Source organism: Sus scrofa, chromosome 8, assembly GCF_054392235.1.
Source record: "Sus scrofa isolate SSC_HxYL_T2T_F1_AM1 chromosome 8, Sscrofa_HxYL_maternal_Yorkshire_Landrace_v2.0, whole genome shotgun sequence".
In the NCBI taxonomy this organism is placed as follows: Eukaryota; Metazoa; Chordata; class Mammalia; order Artiodactyla; family Suidae; genus Sus; species Sus scrofa.
Genome location: NC_139390.1, coordinates 2,021,020 through 2,041,748, shown reverse-complemented (window position 1 = coordinate 2,041,748; position 20,729 = coordinate 2,021,020). Strand labels below are relative to the sequence as shown.

Here is a 20,729-nt window from a genome sequence, read left to right as displayed (position 1 = left end):
TGTCTGAAGACCAAAGCTACCCAAGCGCAGGAAATAACCAGCCGTCCAAACATCTCATTCTTTCTCCGGGAAATGACCAGAATTAATTCACTGTCACTGTGCCAGCACCTCCCCACATGTGAGCCTGGCTCCAGCAAAGAAGCCATCACCTCTCAGCAGCAAAAAGCATCTCAGCTGAAAATCTCCAGTTCCAGGGTTCTGGGTTCCTGAGCAATGAGCTGCAGGCAGAAGGGAAGTCAGACGTGCCCTGAAGCCTCCGAGGCCTCGGGGTCTCTCTGCTCCTCACCCAGGTGAGGACTCTGTGCAGAAGGAGGAAGCACTTCTGTGCCTCCCAGCAAAGCCCCCGGCTAAGTCTGCACCGCCGACAGCACTGGGCTGCCTGACCAGGGCCCTCAGCCCTGGAACGGTCCCTCCTGGATGGCCCTTTCAGCCCCTCTCCATCCACCCCCCAGCTCTCTCCATCCCCCCTCCACCAGCCTGTGCTCCCCAGGTCACAGTGGCCCCCGAGAGTCTCTTCCTCCTTCCCCGGCCTGGCCCCCATGGCCGCTCACTGGGGCGCCCACGCCCAGAACCTGGCCTCCCACCTCTGGCCCGACCCAGGGCCACAAGCACCACAGCTGCAATCCGTCCATCTTTATTTCCTATTTTTAATCTTTGGCCACGCCCATGGCATGTGGAAGTCCCCAAGCCAGTGATCAAACATGAGCCACTGCAGTGACCGGCAAAACCACAGTGACCCGCAACGGTGGCAAAGCTGGATCCTTAACCCAGCGCACCACCAGGGAGCTCCCTCCATCTGTAGTAAAAGGCAGTGCGAGTGCCAGTGGCCACTGCCTTCAAGTCACCAGGCTCCCCATCACCTCACGGAACTCAACTGGCATTTCCTGGGCGCCTACCACGTGCACGGGGCCACTGGGCACCGAGAGGACGAGCTGGGTTTCTGGGTCTGAGGACCTCAGGATCTGTCGGTCACCCAAGGGTGTCCTCAGGATGGTAACAGAGGCTGGGGGCTGTCTGGACACATCACACACGGAGAGGCCCCGGAGGCCACACGGAATGCCTGCACGCCGCCGGTGGGCCTCGAAGGGACACTGAGAAAGAGCTCAGCTCCCGGGGAGGCGGGACCAGGCTGCCAGGGACAGAGGGTGGGCTAGGAAGCGGAGGAGGCAGGAGCAAGGCCGCGCTGCAGCCAGGGTGGGGCACAGGCTGAGCGGAAGGAGGAGGGACCCAGACAGGGGGGGACCAAGGGCCAGAGGACCTGACTCAGGGAGCACAGATGCCCAAGACCCGTCTCAGACACATTGTCACCCCAGCAAAGGGTCCTTGGGAGCAGGGGTGTCACTGCACACACTCGTTCGCTCTGCACACTGTCCCAGCAAACGCACCCTTCCCTCTCCACGTGGCCCCACCTGGCGGCGCCCTGGAGCCTGCCCACCTACGGTCCCCAGGCCGGTGGGGGAAGACAATACCCAACCTGGCAAAAGGGTGACACAAAGCCTGCCGGGAGCACAGGAGGGTGACACCAGGCCAGAGCCAGACCTCAGTGGGTTTGAAAGTGTCAGCCTGGAAGCAGCGAGGCCAGGGAGGCAGGCAGAGGGAAGCATCGGGCCTGGCGGTGCGCCCACCGTCCTCAGCGGGGTCCGCCCTGAGCACTCCCAGCACAGGGGCTCTTTCGCCTTTATTCGTGGGTCCCCAGTGCGCGAAGGGACGAGCTGTTGGAAAGCCTGCCCTGACGGGCACCCTGCTGGCACTGAATCATCCACTCCCAGACAGAGCTGAGCAGTAGGGAGCTCCCCGGCAGTCCAGTGGTTAGGATTTGGCACGTTCACTGCTGCGGCCCAGGTTCGATCCCTGGTCTGGGAACGGGCATCAAGCCACCGCATCCCATTGCCAAAAAGAAACAGAAACAGGGAGTTCCCTCTGCGGCTCAGCCATCAGCGAACCCGACTAGGACCCACGAGGATGTGGTTTCCATCCCTGGCCTCGCTCAGTGGGTTAAAGAGCCCGGCGCTGCCGTGAGCTGGGGTGTAGGTCGCAGCCGCGGCTCAGATCCTGGGTGGCTGTGGCTGTGGCTGTAGGCCGGCGGCACAGTTCTGACTCGACTCCTAGCCTGGGAACCTCCACGTGCCTCTGATGCAGCTCTTAAATAGCAAAAAAAAAGAAAAAAGAAAAAAGAAACAAAAACAAAACCCAGCAAGGATTATGGTAAAAATGGCCTAAAAATCCGCTTTCTTCAAAGGCAACTCTACTTTTTTTTCTTTCTCCCCCCCTCCTTTTTTTTTTTTGCTTTTTAGAGCCACACCCATGGCATATGGAGGTTCCCAGGCTAGGGGTTGAATCGGAGCTGTCGCTGCCATCCTACACCACAGCCACAGCAACGCGGGATCCAAGCCACGTCTGCGACCCACACCACAACTCACAGCAACTTCGGATCCTTAGCCCACAGAGCAAGGCCAGGGATCAAGCCCACATCCTCACGGATACTAGTCAGATTCATTTTTTTTTTTTGTCTTTTTGCCATTTCTTGGGCCGCTCCCGCGGCATATGGAGGTTCCCAGGCTAGGGGTTGAATCGGAGCTGTAGCCACCGGCCTACGCCAGAGCCACAGCAACACGGGATCCGAGCCGCGTCTGCAACCTACACCACAGCTCACGGCAACGCCGGATCGTTAACCCACTGAGCAAGGGCAGGGACCGAACCCGCCACCTCATGGTTCCTAGTCGGATTCGTTGACCACTGCGCCACGACGGGAACTCCAGATTCATTTTTGCTGAGCCACCACGGGAACTCCACTTCTTAAATTGGAAGCAACTCATCACAACTGCCTGTGAAGGGGAGGGGGCCACCCAGCCGAGGCCGGCCGCGGCCCCCAGCTCCGCCTCCCCGCCCCAGAGCACAGCCTGGCCACCAGCACGGGCTTTGGGGTGAGCTCTTCCGCTCCTGGACACTGCCTGGGACGGTCGCCTCAGAATGAGAGGGTGCAGAGTCCTGCAGCGGAGAAAGCCAGCAGATGCAGCGAGGGTAGAGCCCAGCCCTCCACTCCCGGGGGGGGGGGGCTCATTTCGCACGAGCAGCCCCCTAGACCAGCCAGTACAGCCTCCTCCACCTACAGGTGAGAACGGGCAGCCAGAGAAGGGCCGGCGTGGGGTGACACAGCCCGAGGCAATCGGGGCCAGACCCAGATCCCGCTGCACCGCAATCAGAACCGGAAACTCCCAGCCCAAGGGTGTAACCACGAGCCCATAAGCCCCAGGGGGCAGTGGCCGTGTCCCCCGGACAGCACGTGGCACAGAGCAGGTGCTCAGCAAGCCCCAGCCAAGGAGGCCAGAGCATCTGAAGAGTGTCCCGAGAGGCTCTGAGGAGGAAGGCCTCCGGCTGACATCCATGCCCTCCTGTCGCCTGGGTCCGCAGCGGCCGGAAAGCAAAGCCACACCGACTGCTTGACAGAGTTTCACGACGAACTCCTCGCAGGTACAGAGAGCGGAAAGGGCGGAGAGAGCCCCCGAGAAGCCAGGAGGCGGCCACCGCGGGGGGAACAGGAGCTGTTTAAACCCTGCTGCCAGATGAGGTGGGCGGGGCTGGGACCCAGACCTCGGACCTCGGACCTCGGAGGGGGCAGGGGCGATGGGGGGGGTCTGGGGCCAATGGGGAAACCACAGACCGGACTCAGGGGCGGCAGCGGTGGGAGGAGCGGCAGGACCCGCTCCTCCTGCCGCTCGCTGGAGCAGAGCTGGTGGGGACCCAGCCGGCCCAAGGACAAGGGCACAGACCCCAGTCCCGGGCCCATCACGGAAGGTGGGCTGGGGCTGAGGGGCAGCAGCTGGACCACGAGCACACCCGCGAGAGCCAGTTCCTGCAAAACCCTGCACATCAGGAAGAATTCTAAGCCCCACATCCAACCCATTTGAGAATCAAAATCCCATTTCCAATGTGAAACTGGACAAACATAGAGGTGACAAAAGGGCATCGTGTGGGAGCTGAAGAGGGGGCTCCTTGCCACAGTGAAAATCCTTCTGGAGAAAGAACCAGAGACTGGGTCTGCTGCTCAAGAAAGAAAAGGGGGACGTATAGGAAAGGCATTCACATGGAGACAGAAAATCAAGGAATATGTTTGGAAACAGCCTAAATGTCCATGGACAGATGAACGGACTAGGAAGCAGTGGTGTATGTACACAATGGAATACTACTCAGCCCTAAAAAGAACAAGCTTCTATGCCATTTGCAGCAACATGGATGCAACGAGAGACTCTCATACTAAGTGAAGAAAGTCAAAAAGAGAAAGACAAAAACCGTACGATGTCACTTATATCTGAATCTAATATACAGCACAACCGAAATGTTCCACGGAAAAGAAACTGGCAGACTTGGAGAACAGACTTGCGGTGGCCCAGGGCGAGGTGGAGGGAGTGGGATGGACAGGGTTTGGGGTTAATAGATTTAAATAGCTGCCTTTTGAGTGGATAAGCCATGAGATCCTGCTGTGTAGCACAGGGAACTGCATCTAGCACTTGTGATGGAACACGCTAGGGATAACGCGAGAAGAACATATACATGCAGGACTGCGTCACTTTGCGGCACAGCAGAAATTGACAGAACACTGTAAATCAACTGCAATGGAAAAAAATCATATAAACTTTCAAAAAAGGAATATGTTTGTTTATTCAATAAACATCTAAGAGCCAGGCCGTCAAGGAAGTGAAAACATTTACAAGAACGAAACAAGGTATGTGGTGTAATTTCCAAGCCAATAAAGGAGGTGATGAAGGAAGCAAGCAAACCAACAACCTGGAAAACAGAGCACACAGCAAAGGCAGGAAGGCAGGAGGAGAGGGCCCAGGAAAAAAGAGCCACAGAAAGTACACAGCAGCATCATGGGACCAAGACGCCACATAGGCCACTAATCCCAATAAATACAAATGGACTGAATTTGCCAATTTACTCCTTCCATTTGCACCTGTGGCATATGGAGGTTCCCAGGCTCGGGGTCGAATTGGAGCTACAGCCGCTGGCCTACACCACAGCCACAGCAACGCCAGACCCAAGCTGCCTCGGCGACACCGGATCCCAATGAGCGAAACCAGGGATCGCACCCACATCCTCATGGATACTAGCCAGATTCGTTTCTGTTGCGCCGCAACAGGAACTCCCCCAGCCCTACTCTTGAATGGCCCAAATGCCAAAGTGGGTGAGGAAAAACCTCCGATTATCCACCACCTGTGGATACCACAGCCTGGAGAAATGAAGGTCGACTCAGCAGCAGCTTACGTAGCTATGTTAATAACAGACAAAATGGATTTTATCTCTAATGAGGCTTCTTAAATTAAAGATTCAGTACACCAAAAGCAGAAGCAAGGGAGGAAGACGGGAAAAAATGCCACCATTGATTTTACAACTTTACGAGGCTGGAATAAACTTGACACCAAAACCAAAGAGAGAAGGGAAAACTATAAGACAGCTTCACTCAAAAACACAGATTCAAAAACTTGCAAAAATACTAGCAAACCAAACCCATAAGTGTATAAAAAGATAACCACAAGTTAGTCTTATCTCAGCAATGCAAGCTTGGCTTAATATTCAAAAATCTATCAATGTAATATGCCAAATTAGGATTTTAAAGGGGGAAGCCCACTGATTGTCTCAATGAGCCAAAACTAACCAAAAAAGAGAGGCTAAAATTCAACACACTCATGATGACAAAGATTAACCAACACAGAAGGAGCCTTGGCAAGGCAGCTGCATATAGAAAGCAGCAAATCAGGAGTTCCCGCTGTGACGCAGCAGAAACAAATCCAACTAGGAACCATGAGGTTGCAGGTTCAATCCCTGGCCTCACTCAGTGGGTTAAGGATCTGGCATCGCCGTGAACTGCGGTGTAGGTCACAGACAAGGCTCAGATACCACCTTGCTGTGGCTGTGGTGTAGGCCAGCAGCTGCAGCTTTGATTCGACCCTTAGCCTGGGAACCTCATGTGCTACAGGTGCAGCCCTAAAAAAAGCAAAAAAAAAAAAAAAAAACAAAAAAAAAAACACCAAAAAAACAGTATAAGCAAAAAGCTGATGACATTAAAGTCAAGAATTTCTGTTCATCAAGATGCCACAGCACGTGGAACACTGGGGGCGTTCATGGGACAGACATAATCAGCAAAAGCTGAGAGCCAGAGCCTAGAACGCCTACCAATCAGAGAAAGACATCCCAACAGAGCAATGGGCCAAGGTTTCAGTAGGCCCCACAACAAAGAGGAAATCAAGTCTTTATGATCCAGGAGTTCCCGCTGTGGCACAGCAGGTGAAGAATCTGACTACAGCGGCTTGCGTCCCTTCGGAAGCACAGATTTGATCCCCAGCCTGGCACAGTGGGTTGGGGGATCTGGCGTTGCCACAGCTGCAGCATAGCTCACAGCAGCAGGTCGGATTCAATCCCCTGCCCAGGAAAAGTTCATATGTCTCGGGTGAGGCCATTAAAGTAAATATGTATATATATTTAGGGCCGCCGCAGCAGCACATGGAAGTTCCCAGGCGAGGGGACGGATCCGCGCTGCAGCTGCCGGCCTCCACCACAGCCAGAGCAGCTCGGGATCTGAGCAGCATCTGCGACCTACATCACAGGTCACGGCCAAGCCAGATCCTTAACTCGCTGAGTGGGGCCAGGGATCAAATCCATATCCTCACAGATACGGGTCGGGCTCTTAGCCTGCTGAGCCACCACGGGAACCCCAATACATTTTTTTTAAATAAAAAACCTTTATGATCTAAGGGATGCAAACGAAAGCCGCGGCCAGACACCGTTTTGCAGCTCGTGGGCTGGCAAGCTTCGAGGAGGCGGACGGCGGCCAGTGTCGCCGGATGTGGGGTACTCTGAGCTCGCGCCCTGGCCGGTCTGGGGCTGCTGGGAAACCAGCGCGCTTCTGCGAGGTCAGGGCGCTCCCAGCAAATCCTACTGAGACCTGGGACCTGGACTAAACGTCTCCGCGTCTTGGGACTTGGCGGTTAGGTTGCGGCGGCCTCGATGGTGGGAACGCCAGGGGAGAGTGACACGTCGGCAGAGGGAGGCCGGAGCCGCCTCCCGGGAGAGGCCCGTCCTGGAGACTCTCGCCCCCACTGCCAAGGCTAAGAGGGAGAAGCCAGGATGCTCCGTGCTGGCTGGAGGGGGTCCGCTCACAGAGGACGGAGGACAAGCGCCCGGAGGCCTTATCTCCGGATGGTTCCAGGGCTGTGGGGTGACTGATGCGGTGGGTCCTCAAGGCGCCGGGAACCACTGCAGTGCTTTAAGTCAGGAAGTAAATCTGTCCTGCTCCAGCCCCCCGTCCACTGTCAATGCGAACGGGCACAAAGACCAGAGCTTAACAGCGGCCCTCTGTGCCGAGCCAGCCCTTCCACACACTGGACAGACCCCCGAGGACCCCCTTCGCAGACACACCGGAGGCCGTGCAAGGAGGTTCCTCGTCGGTCGTTCTGTTAATGGCTGGGGGGGGGGGTGCTCACACAATGGCATATCACGCAGCTAAAACGACGAACGGCAGCTGCAGATGATATCCTGGGTAAATCTTTGAAAAGATATTAAAAACACGTTGCTGGAGTTCCCTTTGTGGCAAAGTGGAAACGAATCTGACTAATATCCAGGAGGATGCGGGTTCGATCCCTGGCCTTGCTGTGAGCTGTGGTGCAGGTCACAGACGTAGCTTGGATCCCGCGCTGCTGTGGCTGTGGTGTAGGCCGGGGCTACAGCTCCGATTCGACCCCTAGCCTGGGAACCTCCGTGTGTCACAGGTGCGGCCCTAAAAAGACAAAATAAATAAATAAAAACACGTTGCTGAAGACTGTGTTGCTGGAGTTTCCTGCTGGCGCAGTGGGTTAAGGATCTGACGTTGTCACTGCAGCGGCTCAGGTCACTGCCATGGCATGGCCAAAAAAATTTTTTAATTAATTTCATTTAATTAAAAAGAAAGAAGACTGCATTAAAAAGCCATTTTTACAAAGCTGTACAGTTGAAATGGACAGAACACTGTAAATTAACTGTAATGGAAAAATTTAAATTAAAAAAAAAGAGCCGAAGAAACAGCAAAACTAATCAGTAAGGGCCCCACGCACTTGACACCCTTCAGATTCTGGCAGGAGCGTGGTGGCCACTTAGCTCTGAATATTCTCGCTTTTCCTGGAGACTCCACACCAGGGGACGGCACGCGGGGCCGTTCTGAGTCCCTGCCCCTCGCTGCTTCCGCACCTCGGGGGTCCCCGCTCTCCTCCCGTCCACCTGCTCCGGGAAGCCCCGCCCTGCCTATTCCAGGAGGGCCAAGAGCTTCTCCCCTGAGCCCGTGGCGCAGAGACCAGCCTCGGTCACAGGGGCCCCTGCGGCCGGAGCCCCAAAGAGAGCACAGGAACCCCTTGGGCAGGACCGAGGAGACCGCGTGCGCGGCCGTCGTCCCACAGCGTTTATCTCCCAGACCGCTCAGCAGAGGGATGCGGGGTCGCCCGAGGGCTCTGTTTACCAGGGCAAAGATCAAAGCTGCTTTTTTTGAGAGAGAGATTTAAATAGTGGGGCCCTAGCCTGGCCTCTTTAGTATTCTCCAGACTTTTTTTTACAATCTATTTTAAAACTTCCTCTCATTGTACTAGAAAAAAGGCACAAAATCTGTTTGTTGAATCCAGTGCCATCCTGGCTGGCAGCCCAGGGCCACAGCTCCCAGTACCAATCCTCACTTTGTCCTTATTCAAAAAATTAAGGAAAAAAACTGCCACTTTTTCTCCAAAGGAATTATTTTTAGTAAGTAAAATATGTTCATTTTCCCAAACAAAAATCAAAACACCACGAAGTAAGACCGGAACGTCCCAGTTCCACTGACCACCCTGGGGAAATACTGCTTCCCACTGAGGGGGTCCTTCCAGTCTTTGCTACATATGTACTTACAAACGGGCCTGTGCTCTAAAACGTGGAGGTTTATTTGGGGGGCGTTGAAATACTCTACATAAAAGCAGGATCAGGGGAGTTCCTGTCTTGGCGCAGTGGTTAACGAATCCGACTGGGAACCACGAGGTTGTGGGTTCCATCCCTGGCCTTGCTCAGTGGGTGAAGGATCCGGCGTTGCCGTGAGCTGAGTGTAGGTTGTAAACGCAGCTCGGATCCCGTGTTGCTGTGGCTGTGATGCAGGCCGGCGGCTATAGCTCTGAAAAGACCCCTAGCCTGGGAACCTCCATATGCCGTGGGAAGAGGCCCTAGAAAAGGCAAGAAAAGACAAAAAAAAAAAAAAAGCAGGATCATATTAAATACACGTGTGTGACCTTCTTTGTCACTTCATGCAACATGGGGGCTTCTCGTGGGTGATACGTGACCCACCCCACAGCAGAGTAAGAGCCAAGGCCCCTCGAGTGAGTGACTGGGCTGGACACCTGCTGGTGCAGCTGCACTTCCCTGCCTCCCTTGCAGCAGGACGCAGCCATGTGACAAAGCCTGACCAATGAGGCACAGCAGGGTTCCAGCAGCTTCCGGCACCTTCTAAGGGAGACTCCACCTCTCCCTTCCCCCCTCCTGGGGGCCCCCCTCCTGCAGGGCCCCCTTCCCCTGCAGGGCCCCCCTCCCTCCTGCAGGACGCCCCAACCCCTGCAGTCTCCCGGCTCCTGTAGGACCTCCCGCTCCCTGCAGTAACCCCTTCTTCAGGCTGCCCCCTCCTGCAGGTTGGAAGGTTGGATGGAAGCTGTCTCAAGTTCAAGTGGAGGCACACATGGACATCAGCGACAACGCAACAGAAGGAGCCTAGTCCATGATGAAGGGGAGCCTCCACGCCAGCCCTGGGCGTGCTGCCCAACGCACAGGCGGGAGAGCACGACCCTGCGGCTTCAGGCCACTTTAAACCCTTGTTGAGGCCGAACCTCATATTACTTGTAAATGAACACATGGAGCCTACAGTATGAAAACACATTTTTCTTCACTGCACTGTCAATAAGCATTTTTTGTTTAACCAAAAGGAGATTTCAGTGCCTCTACTACTGCCAGCTTGGAAATGACTCACTCCTGAGCGTCTCTCCTTCTGCACCCATGCGTCTCTGCCACAGCGGTCCTCAAACACCAGCCCAGGGGGCCTGTGCACGCTGGTAAGTGACCCCAAAGGGCTCAGGGTGGGCTTCATCTATGAATACTTGCCATATTAAAAGTTAAACTGAGAAATATTTAAGTACTTATTAATTCATCTCAAAATCATAAAAAAAAATCCTTTACATCTTCTCATAATAGCATATTTCCGTCTTAAAAACATCTAAAATCCATCATGTACAAAGTTTAAGAGTGTGGAATTATGAGTTTCCATCATGGCTCAGTGGTTAACCAACCCAACTAGTATCCATGAGGACACGGGTTTGATCGCTGGCCTCTCCTAGTGGGTTAAGGATCCAGCATTGCCGTGAGTTGTGGTGTAGGTCAAAGACACAGCTTGGATCCTATGTGGCCGTGGCGTCGGCCGGCAGCCACAGCTCCGATTAGACCCCTAGCCTGGGAACCTCCATATGCCGCGAGTGCGGCCCTAAAAAGACCAAAAAAAGAAAAATGAATGTGGATTTAACTATTTAACCAGACATTTTAATTAGTATTATTTTTAGAATATCATTTTTATCAAGGCACAAATAAATAATATTGTCCCTCAAATTAAACATAACTGAATCATTTTTGATAATAGAGACAGCATTTCAAGAGCCTGCATTTTTTTCTTCCACATTAATCCCTTTTCTTATTCCATAGGCTCTTTTTTTGGCTTTGTCCAAGGAATGCAGACGTTCCCGGGGCAGGGATCGAACCTGCACCACAGCAGGGACCAGAGCCACAGCGGTGACAATGCCAGATCCTTAACCCGCTGCACCACCAGGGAACTCCGCTCCTCACAGCTTTCCACTTTGCTTCACTCGTACCAACTTCTGCCCCGACTGGGCACAGACACGAGGCAGAAAGAAAGGCAAAGTGAACAAGACGGAAAATCATCCACTTAAAAACACTATCCCTACACTCGGCTACCTCTACGTCTAGGAGCGCTGGGCTCCCGGCTCCCCACCCCAGCCCCCCACGGCTCCCCAGCGAGAAAGCGGGTGATGGGGTCGTCCACCTCGGGAGCACTGCAGGGTCCGAGCTTTAGGCGTCAGCGCGTTGGGTGTCCCCGGGAAGAGGTCGGAAAGCCGAGCGGTCACCTCTGCAAACCTCACCTGACCAGCGTCATGAAAGAGCCCGAGGTGGAGGGGCGCCCGCCTGGACGGCAAGCGTGCGAGGGCTTCTCCTTGGCTTGCTCCCCGACCCCCAGCTCCCACGGGAGGAAGGGGTCCCAGAAAGCCCAGATCCACACCGGGCTTGGGGTGCAAAGGCTCAAGAGGACGGGACAAAGCCCTGGGGAAGGCGCCTAACAAAAAGGCGACCATCCATCTGCACAAGAACAGACGCTCAGAGGCTGGCTGGTGGCGGGGGCAGCGCTACGTCCCTGTCCCGGTCCCGGGGTTGCCTTTTTGGGCGCACATGCAGAATTAAGGCTGCGCGCGGGCCAGGGTGTCAAAGGGACCCTTTCACATGAAGAGTCGTCGAGTATAACACGGAAGCCACCATAACGGACAGAGGCCACCAAAGACCATGCTAGGACAGAGAGAGGGAGCCAGAGCCTAGGGCAAGGGCAGCCAGGCGGGGCCCCCAGGCCTGGGCTCTGGTGTGCTCGCCCCTGACAGCAGGAGCTCACTGGCTCTCAGCTGTCCAGGCCGAAGCTGCCCACTGGCCACAGACAACACCTGCCAGGGACACAGGACTCGCTCAAAGGGAAAAGCCGGGCCACGAAGAGTCCACCCAGGGTCTGAAAAGCTCCCCAGAATCCACAAGACCCTGGGGGCTGCACCCACATGCAGGGCTACGCCCGCTCCCCACCCCCCCCCGCTGACCCCGAGGGCCTGCAGGAGTGATGGCCCCAGAGGTGCGGCCACCGGCACACAGGGCCCCCCGCAAAGACGGGCAGGCTGACCAGCCCCAGGCCGCTAAGGAAATCTCTGACCAGTCACCAGCCGGCTGCAGGGGGTCCTGTCGGGCTGTTTTCCAGGCAGGGGGTATGGACCTGTGACCCAGGCAGCCTGCTCCAGGCTGCACCCCTCGGGCCCCTCCTCTGGCTCGAGGCCTCCCCCCATCTGCTGCCCTCGCCCCCTCTGCTGTCACCTCTCCTCTTGGCAGTTAGCCACCTTGGGTCTAGTTAAGGGGTCTTCACACTAACGTCTCCCCGTTCAAATCGCTGGGGTGTTTTCTGAGTCCTGGGCAGATCTGACAGGCGCAGCCTGATTTTGTGCAGAGAGAGACACAGAGCCACGGCCGCCCTGGAGAATCTACAGTAACTCCGACACCAACTACTCGACCTCCCGTGACCGCTGGCTCTCCCCTGCCCTCTTTCCTCTTCGAATTTCTGGCACTTCCTTCACCCAACCCTTCCTGGCCTGTCCTCTGCTCTCCTCCCGCCAGCTCGGCCAGGCCGGGAGGGACACCAGGACACCCACCTCGGGACGCTTCTGCGGCTCCAGCGGGGGCTGAGGGATTCGACTGCGCTAATAAAGCAGAAACACCCAGTTCACAGAGCAAAGAGGCCTGGGCACGCCCGAGGCGGTCTCAGCTGGAATGAAATAAAGTACAATTTGTTACTGCTAATTTTTAGGTAGATTGTGGGTCCATCGCACTAGAAGAGGAATGTCACCTGTCTGCGAGCCGATGAGCTCACGGCACCCCATCCAGTCAACGCAAGCAACAGCTGCCACTTCACTGGTAGCTTCCAGCACCAGAGACACGCCAGCTCCACGGCAAGCGCTTCATTCTTGTGTTACGGCACAAACAAAACCCACCAGTTCCCTGGTGGTCTAGTGGTCAGGATTTGGCTCTTTCACCTCTGTGGCCCGGGTTCAGTCCCTGGTCTGGGAACTGAGATCCCGATCAAGGCACTCAAGATAGACAGCTAGATGCCTTGGAGAGATACGCCGCAGCCAAAGATAGACACCTAGACAGACAGACAGACAGACAGACACATGGATATAAAAGGAAGCCCAAGACCTTCCCAAGTACGGCCCACGGACCTCTGAGAGAGGAGCAAAAACAACACAAGGGAACAAAGAGAGTGTGTTTTACAAATGCTGCTGGAACAGCAGGACATGCACGGGCACCAAAGAGAATCTAGACAAAGAACTTAGAGCCTTCAGAAAATTAACTCAAAACAGACCACAGACCTGGATGTTAAGTAAAACCATGAAACGCCTAGAAGGAAGCACAGGAGGAAAGCCAGGCGGCTTTGGGTGATGCCTCTATGGCGTAAAGGAAAGAATCGAAAGAAAGAACTGATAAGCTGAACTTCGTTAAAATTACAAATGTATGCTCTGCAAAAGACAAGAGAATGAAAAGATAAGCCACAGGCAGGGGAAGTATTTGTAAAAGACACATCTGGTGACCTGTCATCCAAAAGAACATTTAAACTCAACAATAAGAAAACAATCTGACTAGAAAGCGGGCCAAACATCCTAGCAGACACCTCACCGAAGAAGATACACAGATGACAAGTAGGCACACGAAAAGAGGGTCCCCATGGTGTCGTAAGGGACGTGCAGGTTAGCGCCACCACGAGATGCCGCACGCTGACGGCACCAACGGGGGCCAGGCTGTGGAACCGCAGGGACTCCGTCCTTGCTGGTGGGAACTCAGAACAGGGCAGGCGCTTTGGAAGACAGTTTCTTGCAAAACTAAGCCCATGCTTACCACACCATCCAGCAGTCCCACTCCTTGGCACCTACCCAAGGAAGCTGAAGAGCTATGGCCACACACAAACCCGCACACGTGTGTTTGCAGCAGTTTTACTCAGAGCTGCCAGAACCTGGGAGCAACCAAGACGTCCTTCAGAAGGTGGATGGAAATTAAAGGCAGCGTCTCCAGACCTCGGGATTACTCAGGGCTAAGGAGAAATGAGCTCCCGAACCACGAACAGCCATGGGGGAACCTAAATGCTGAAGTTAACAGACGACAGACGCCAACCTGAAAAGGCTACAGACGGTCTGACTCCAACTATCTGCCACTCTGGAAACAGCCAGACGACAGAGACGATCAAAAGATCAGTGGTTGCTGGGGGCCAGGGGCCGGGGGCGGGGGGAGGAAGGACCAGGCAGAGCGCGGGGCTTCAGGGCAGAGAAGCGGCTCTGCGTGGCTACAGGTCGTTAAACACGCAGCCACACCCAGAGAAGGCAAACACCAAGACGGACTCTAGTAGAAAAAGCAGGGACTCTGGGGATGATGACACGCCGGCACACATCGGTACGGTGACAAAGTCCCTCTGGCGAGGGAGGCTGTGTGTGTCTTCAGGGCAGAGGGGAATCTCTGTGCCTTCCTCTCAATTTTCTTATAAACCTAAGACTGCGCTAAAAAATAGTCTTTGGGGAAAAAAAGAAGCGCAAGGTTTGCATGGTGAGCCAGCTTCACCCCGCCTGCTGAAGCCGAGATGGAGCGCGGGGAGCGCGTGTCCCTGCCGCCCGGGTCTCTGAGGCCGGACCCCACGGCCAGTGACCGGAGACGGTGCGGGCTCCGCATTCGCTCAAGTGCACGCACTTGCGGCGTCCTGTGTCCACAGAGGACGCACACACCCTTCACCCCTGCGGTGTGAGTGCGCGTGTACACCCGGCAAGGGTGCAAACCCGGCAGGACGATGGGTATTCGCAGGGCTGGAGAGGGGCCCAGTTTCAGATAACCTTTTAGCCAGCTTCCAGAGCCTCCCCTCCCCGCACGACGGGGACACCCAGGATGCTGGTGGCCCAGCGGGGGCGTGGGAAGGAGAGCCCAGCAGTTCCGTGCCGTTCAGACCACGGGAACCAGGGGAAGGTGCTCACGAGGCCGACCCCCTCTGCCCGGCCACGGCAGCAATGCAGTCTACACCGTACGATCATGGCCGGGTTCAGAGCAGCAAAGTCTGCACGTGCGCAGGCACGTCGCAGGGTCGCACCGTCGTTGGGGGAGGCGATCCCTTCCTCCAGCGTTACGTTTTCTCTAACGTGTTTCATGGCGAAAAATAATCATTAGGGAAGGAGACTGACGGCGAGCAGCACACTCAGCGGCACCCCGGCCCTGCCCACAGCCTCCCCCACCGCGCAAGCCCCCACCACCGCACCCAGACCCGCCAGTGGCTGCTGGAGGGTTTTCCTGGGAGATTTTCAGCGACTGAGAACAAAACTGCGAACAAACACAGGGAAGGTCTTTTCTTTTTCTTTCTCTCTTTTTTCGGGGGCCACACCTGCGGCAAACAGAAGATCCCAGGCTAGGGATCGAATTGGAGCTGCAGCTGCCGGCCTACACCACAGCCACAGCAACGTGGCATCTGAGCCGCGTCTGCAACCTACACCACAGCTCATGGCAACACTGGATCCTTAACCCACTGAGTGAAGCCAGGGATCGAACCTGGGTCCTCATGGATGCTAGCTAGTCAGATGCATTTCCGATAAGCCATGACACACCAGGGGCACACCAGTGGTCGGGGGGACTTGAGGGCGATGCCAAGCCACACCTGCCCCCCAGCTGTTTGATGCTGGAGCCGCTGTGGACCTCGGCTGGCAGTTTCCTTGTAGCAGGACTTTCCTGACGAAGGAAACACCAAGCTGAAGCTCCCCGTCCTGAATTTTCTCACCTCGGAAGGGCGCCCTGCCTCAGCCACGGGGGCCAGAGACCAAACGGCCTTCGAAGAGGCCACAGGGACAGGACTCTTTGGCACCGGCAGCAGGACAGGGCGGGAAGCGGGGAAGTCGCCGTCCCTTCGGCCACCATCTGCCCAGGATGACTGCCTGCGGCACTTAGGGCCAGCAGACCTGCTGTGAAGCGACGGAGGCACCAGGGCAACCAGAGGAGCCAGGAGGGGAGCTGGGCACCGAGGGGCCACCGTCCCACCAGGCAGTGACCACGCCACAAAGCCCCGCTCTCCTGGACGGAGCCTCCCCCCACAGGCCTACCTTTTTGTCCTCCTTAGTCTTTCTGACATTTCGATGGGGACCAAAGATGTTCTGCATCCCGAGAGCCTTCCTGGCCCAGTCCCTCCTCTGCGCGCTGGGCGCGGGCTGCGCCGGGCTGGCCTCCAGCCTGTAGCGGTCGGCGGGGATCTTGCTCATGGGCGGGGGCAGCGTGCCGCAGTTGATGCTGGACCAGCCGTCGGTGGAGTCTGTGTAGGACTCCTGGTCGCTGGCGTGCCCGCACTGCCACTCCTGCAGGACGTGGACCGGGAGCCACCGCTGGCCAAAACCCCCGCCGGAGCCTGCAGCGCCCCTCTTGGAGGGGGGCACCGAAGAGCGCAAGGAGGCCGGGGGGCCCTCCACGTGCGACGCGGGCCCCAGGTGCTTCCCGAGGTCCCAGCCCCTGTCAGCCTGCGGAGCGGCCTCACCCGGGGCCGCCTCCGGGTCATGGCAGAAAGCCCCGTTCCAGGGCGCAGCCCAGGGCGGGCAGCCCCGCCCGCCCGCCCCCTCCCAGGCGCCGCTGCCCGGGCCGTGCCTGCTCGAGCCGGCGCCCAGGTCCACCACGAGCACGCGGCTGCTCCTGTCCTCGGGGGCGAAGTTCCCGATGCCGCTGTCGCTGTTGCTGCTGGTGCTGGTGTTCTGGTGGGCGTCCGCGTCCCCGTCCACAAAGGCCCGGGCCCGCACGCCCTCGATCAGCTCACCCATGTCCCTGTAGAGCACGGAGATGAACTGGAGGACGGGGAGCGAGGACGCGGGGAACTCCAGGCAGCCGTTGGTGTCCGGGTCGGCCGTGCACTCAAACCCAAAGCGCCGGGCGATGCCCTGGTGGATCTTGTGGCTGAACAGGTCCGGGTCCACCATGAACACGTGGCAGGACGTCCGCAGGACGCCCTCCTCCTCCTGCGCCAGGCTCCCCGGGTCACTCGCCTGCATGGTCACGAGCCCAAAAAACCTCCTGTCGTCCGGGCACACGGCACTGAAGGCCAGCCGCTCAGCCGGGTAGCGCGCCAGGACGGCGGCCTTGTCCGTGCAGAGCTGCACGCAGTCGTGCATGACCTTCATGGTCACCAGGGAGTGGATCTTCTGCTCGGCCCGCAGGCGCCGCAGGCAGCCCCGGATGGCCTGCACGCTGTCCGACTCCAGGCTGCCGCCGGTGGACGGCAGCTCGATGGAGCCCAGGTAGCCCACGACCATGGCGACGTTCAAAATGCTGGCGTCCAGCCCAAGGTCTTCGTGCTGCTCCAGCCCAACCCGGAACACAGGGTCATCGTTCCCCCCTTTCGCCAGCTCCTCCCTGGAAAGCGGCTTGAGACCCGGGTCCTTCCCGCTTTCGTGGCCAAGGTCCAGCCGCCCAGCGGCCGACTCTGAAAGGGACCTTTGTTTCAAGGGCGCGGGCTCCGAGCTGCTCGCGCGCAGCCCCGGGGTCTCAAAGATCATGTTGAAAATGCCCCCGGACTGCATCTCCTCGACCACTCGCTCCGCCCTGTTTATCCCCAGGGCCTTGGAATCGAGCTTGGGCTTCAGCCGGCCCTTTCCTTCGTAGAAGCCCACCTCCTCGTCGCTGGAGCACGAGTCCCCGTGGCCGAGGCCCTCGCCGACCACCATGTGCAGGACCCCGGAGCACTTGCCGATCAGCTTCACCACGTCCTCGTGCGACGCCTTCTTCACGTTGATTTCGTTGACGGCCAGTATCTGATCCCCGGCACGGAGGCCCACGAAGTCCGCGGGGCTCCCTCTCATGACGCAGCTGAGCACACAAGGCGCCTGGCCCGAGAGCGTGAAGCCGTAGCCCGCCCGCCCTCGGGCCACCTCCACGCTCCGCACGCGAGGGGCCGGCGGCCCGAGCAGCGGCCGCTCCCCGGGGTCCCCCGCTCTGAACATCTCGCCGCGCTTCCGGGCCCGGGGGCGTAGCTCCTCATCCCAGCGGATCCATGGCGCGGAGCAGGCTGGAGGCCCCCACGCGTCTCCTTGACATGACGCCCTGGGGAAGAAGAGTAAAGGGCTCGTTACCAAAGACCCCGTCTCTGCCGCTTGCGCGCACCCCCCGAGACGGGACCGGTGGAACGGCACCAGGACCCAAGAGTACCAAGGAGAGAGCACCAGTCCCTGCGACGGTGCCAGGGAAACAGGACCGGTCCCTGAGACGGTGCCAACGAAACAGGACCAGGACCAGTACCTAAACAGTACCAAGGAAACAGTACCAGTCCTAGTCCCTGCGACGGTGCCAGGGAAACAGGACCGGTCCCTGAGACGGTGCCAACGAAACAGGACCAGGACCAGTACCTAAACAGTACCAAGGAAACAGTACCAGTCCTAGTCCCTGCGACGGTGCCAGGGAAACAGGACCGATCCCTGAGACGCTGCCAGGGAAACAGGACCAGTCCCTGAGACGGTGCCAGAGAAACAGGACCAGTCCCTGAGACGGTGCCAGGGAAACAGGACTGATCCCTGAGACGGTGCCAACGAAACAGGACCAGGACCAGTACCTAAATAGTACCAAGGAAACAGTACCAGTACCAGTCCCTGCGACGGTGCCAGGGAAACAGGACCGATCCCTGAGACAGTGCCAGGGAAACAGGACCAGTCCCTGAGACGGTGCCAGGGAAACAGGACCAGTCCCTGAGACGGTGCCAGGGAAACAGGACCGATCCCTGAGATGGTACCAAGGAAACAGTACCAGTACCACTACCTGAGACGGTGCCAGTGAAACAGGACCAGTACCTAAGGTGGTACCAATGAAATAGGACCAGGACCAGTACCTAAATAGTACCAAGGAAACAGTACCAGTACCGGTACCTGAGATGGTGCCAGTGAAAGAGCACCAGTACCTGAGATGGTACCAATAAACAGTACAAGTACCTAATAGTACCAAGGAAACTGTACTAGTATCAGAACCTGAGACGATGCCAGTGAAACAGGACCAGTACCTGAGGTGGTACCAATGAAAGAGTACCAGTGCCAGTGCCAGTGCCAGTACCTAATAGTACCAAGAAAACAGCACCAATACCTAACAGAACCAAGGGAAGAGCACCAGCACCAGCACCAAATGGTACCAAGGAAACAGGTCCAATACCTAACAGAGCCAAGGAAACAGTGCCGGTACCAGTACCGGAGACGGTGCCAGTGCATCTTGTGAAAAGAGAACTCCCAACACAAGTGTCATGGAAAGAGTCTGATCACACAAACGTCAGAATGGAGGAGGCGCAGAAGCTCTGTGCGGCAGATCCAAAGTCAGCCTGGCAAGCCTCCCTCCAAAGCAAAAGGCTTTTCTCAGGCGGTTTCCTTCTAGCGCTGGTCTCGCCAAGGCTGATCCTGTCCCGCGTTTGAGGAACACAGGACCCGCTGTCAGGGCGGCAGGGGCGAGTCCGGGAGACGCCAGCACTCCCTCCCTGGGAGCCCGCTGGCACGGCTGAGAGAAGGCAGAGCTGGCAGCGACCTGTGGTGGAAAGGCAGCTGCACGACCCCCAGTCCAGCCCCACCTTTGATCACAAACTTCCCCCCAGGAAGGGGCGTCCCCGTGTTTCCTCTCACATCCACCACCTCCCTCGAGCCCCTTATTCTGATCAAGGCACCGTGCAGGGAACCCCATTAGCCGCAGGTACTAGAGAAGCCCTCCCGCTCGAGACGACAGATGAACAACCAAAGAGAGAGCGAAGGAATTTAACGCTCATTGTTCCAGGGGAGGACTTCATAGTGAGAAGGATTGGTTGTCATGGAAAACAAACTCATGTCGGGGGCCCCAGGGCCACCGCAGGTGTCGGGCAGGAGGACACGCAGGGCTGGACACACACACTTGTTCTCAGGGCTGTGATCCACGGCAGCGAGAGGCTGCAAAGCGGAACCAGCGAAGGGACGGGGCCGAGGGGCGAGGTCCCGGGAGTGACACGGGCTGCGCCCAGTCCCCCAGCAACACCTTGTGGCAACATGCGTGGCGTGCTGTCCCCGAGAAGCCCGTCAGAGACTCGGAGCCAGGGCTTATTGGGGGCGGCCCCGGGGACCCCTCTGCCGGGCACACAGCCTCCAAGGAAGGGTGTCAGCACAACAGCTGAGGTGCAGGGAGCCGTCCCGTGGGTAAGGGTGCTCAGGACCCTGGCAGAGGACGGCAGCTGGGCCACAGTGGGGACTCCTTTCTGCAAAAAACCCTTTAAAGATCACTTTAAAAAGCAATATGGGGGAGTTCCCGTCATGGCTCAGTGGTTAATGAATCCGACTAGGAACCATGAGGTAGCAGGTTCAATCCCTGGCCTCGCTCAGTGGGTTAAGGATCCGGCATTGCCCTGAGCTGTGTAGGTCGAAGACTCGGCTCGGATCCCACATTGCTGTGGCTGTGGTGTAGGCCGGCAGCTGTAGCTCCAATTAGACCCCTAGCCTGGGAACCTCCATATGCCACAAGTGCAGCCCTAGAAAAGACAAAAAAAAAAAAAAAAAAAAGGCAATATAGGGAGGGGAGTTCCCACTGTGGCTCAGTGGGTTAAGAACCTGACTGCAGCAGCTTGGGCGCAGTGTATTAATGGACCTGTTGTTGCCGCAGCTGTGGCTTGGAATCAGTCCCTGGCCCAAGAACTTCCATATACCACGAGGGTGGCCATTAGAAAAAAAGGGCAATACAGTGCGTGATTATATAGTGAAGATCCAACATACAGAACATATTTTCTAATGAGTGTACTCTTTTAAATAATTGTTTTAAGTTTTCAGAAGAAATTCTCGTGCCTTAGGATAAAGTTTTCAGTAGCAGAAGCATAATTCAAAGTAATTTATGCACACACAGAA

The 20,729-nt window shown here is 57.0% G+C and overlaps 1 protein-coding gene across 8 annotated transcripts in view; it reads right to left on the bottom strand.

Moving 5' to 3' along the window:
• RGS12 (regulator of G protein signaling 12) overlaps positions 1-20,729 on the bottom strand; it is a 111,784-nt gene that overhangs the window by 68,070 nt on the left and 22,985 nt on the right. For all 8 annotated transcript variants that reach the window (XR_014812057.1, XR_014812056.1, XM_084971350.1 and 5 more), the window contains exon 2: positions 15,963-17,940. Coding sequence is in view for 6 of the 8 variants with exons in the window: in XM_084971349.1 (XP_084827475.1) it covers positions 15,963-17,940 (1,978 nt within the window). In the remaining 2 variants the exon portion in view is untranslated. The remainder of the gene's footprint in view (positions 1-15,962; positions 17,941-20,729) is intronic.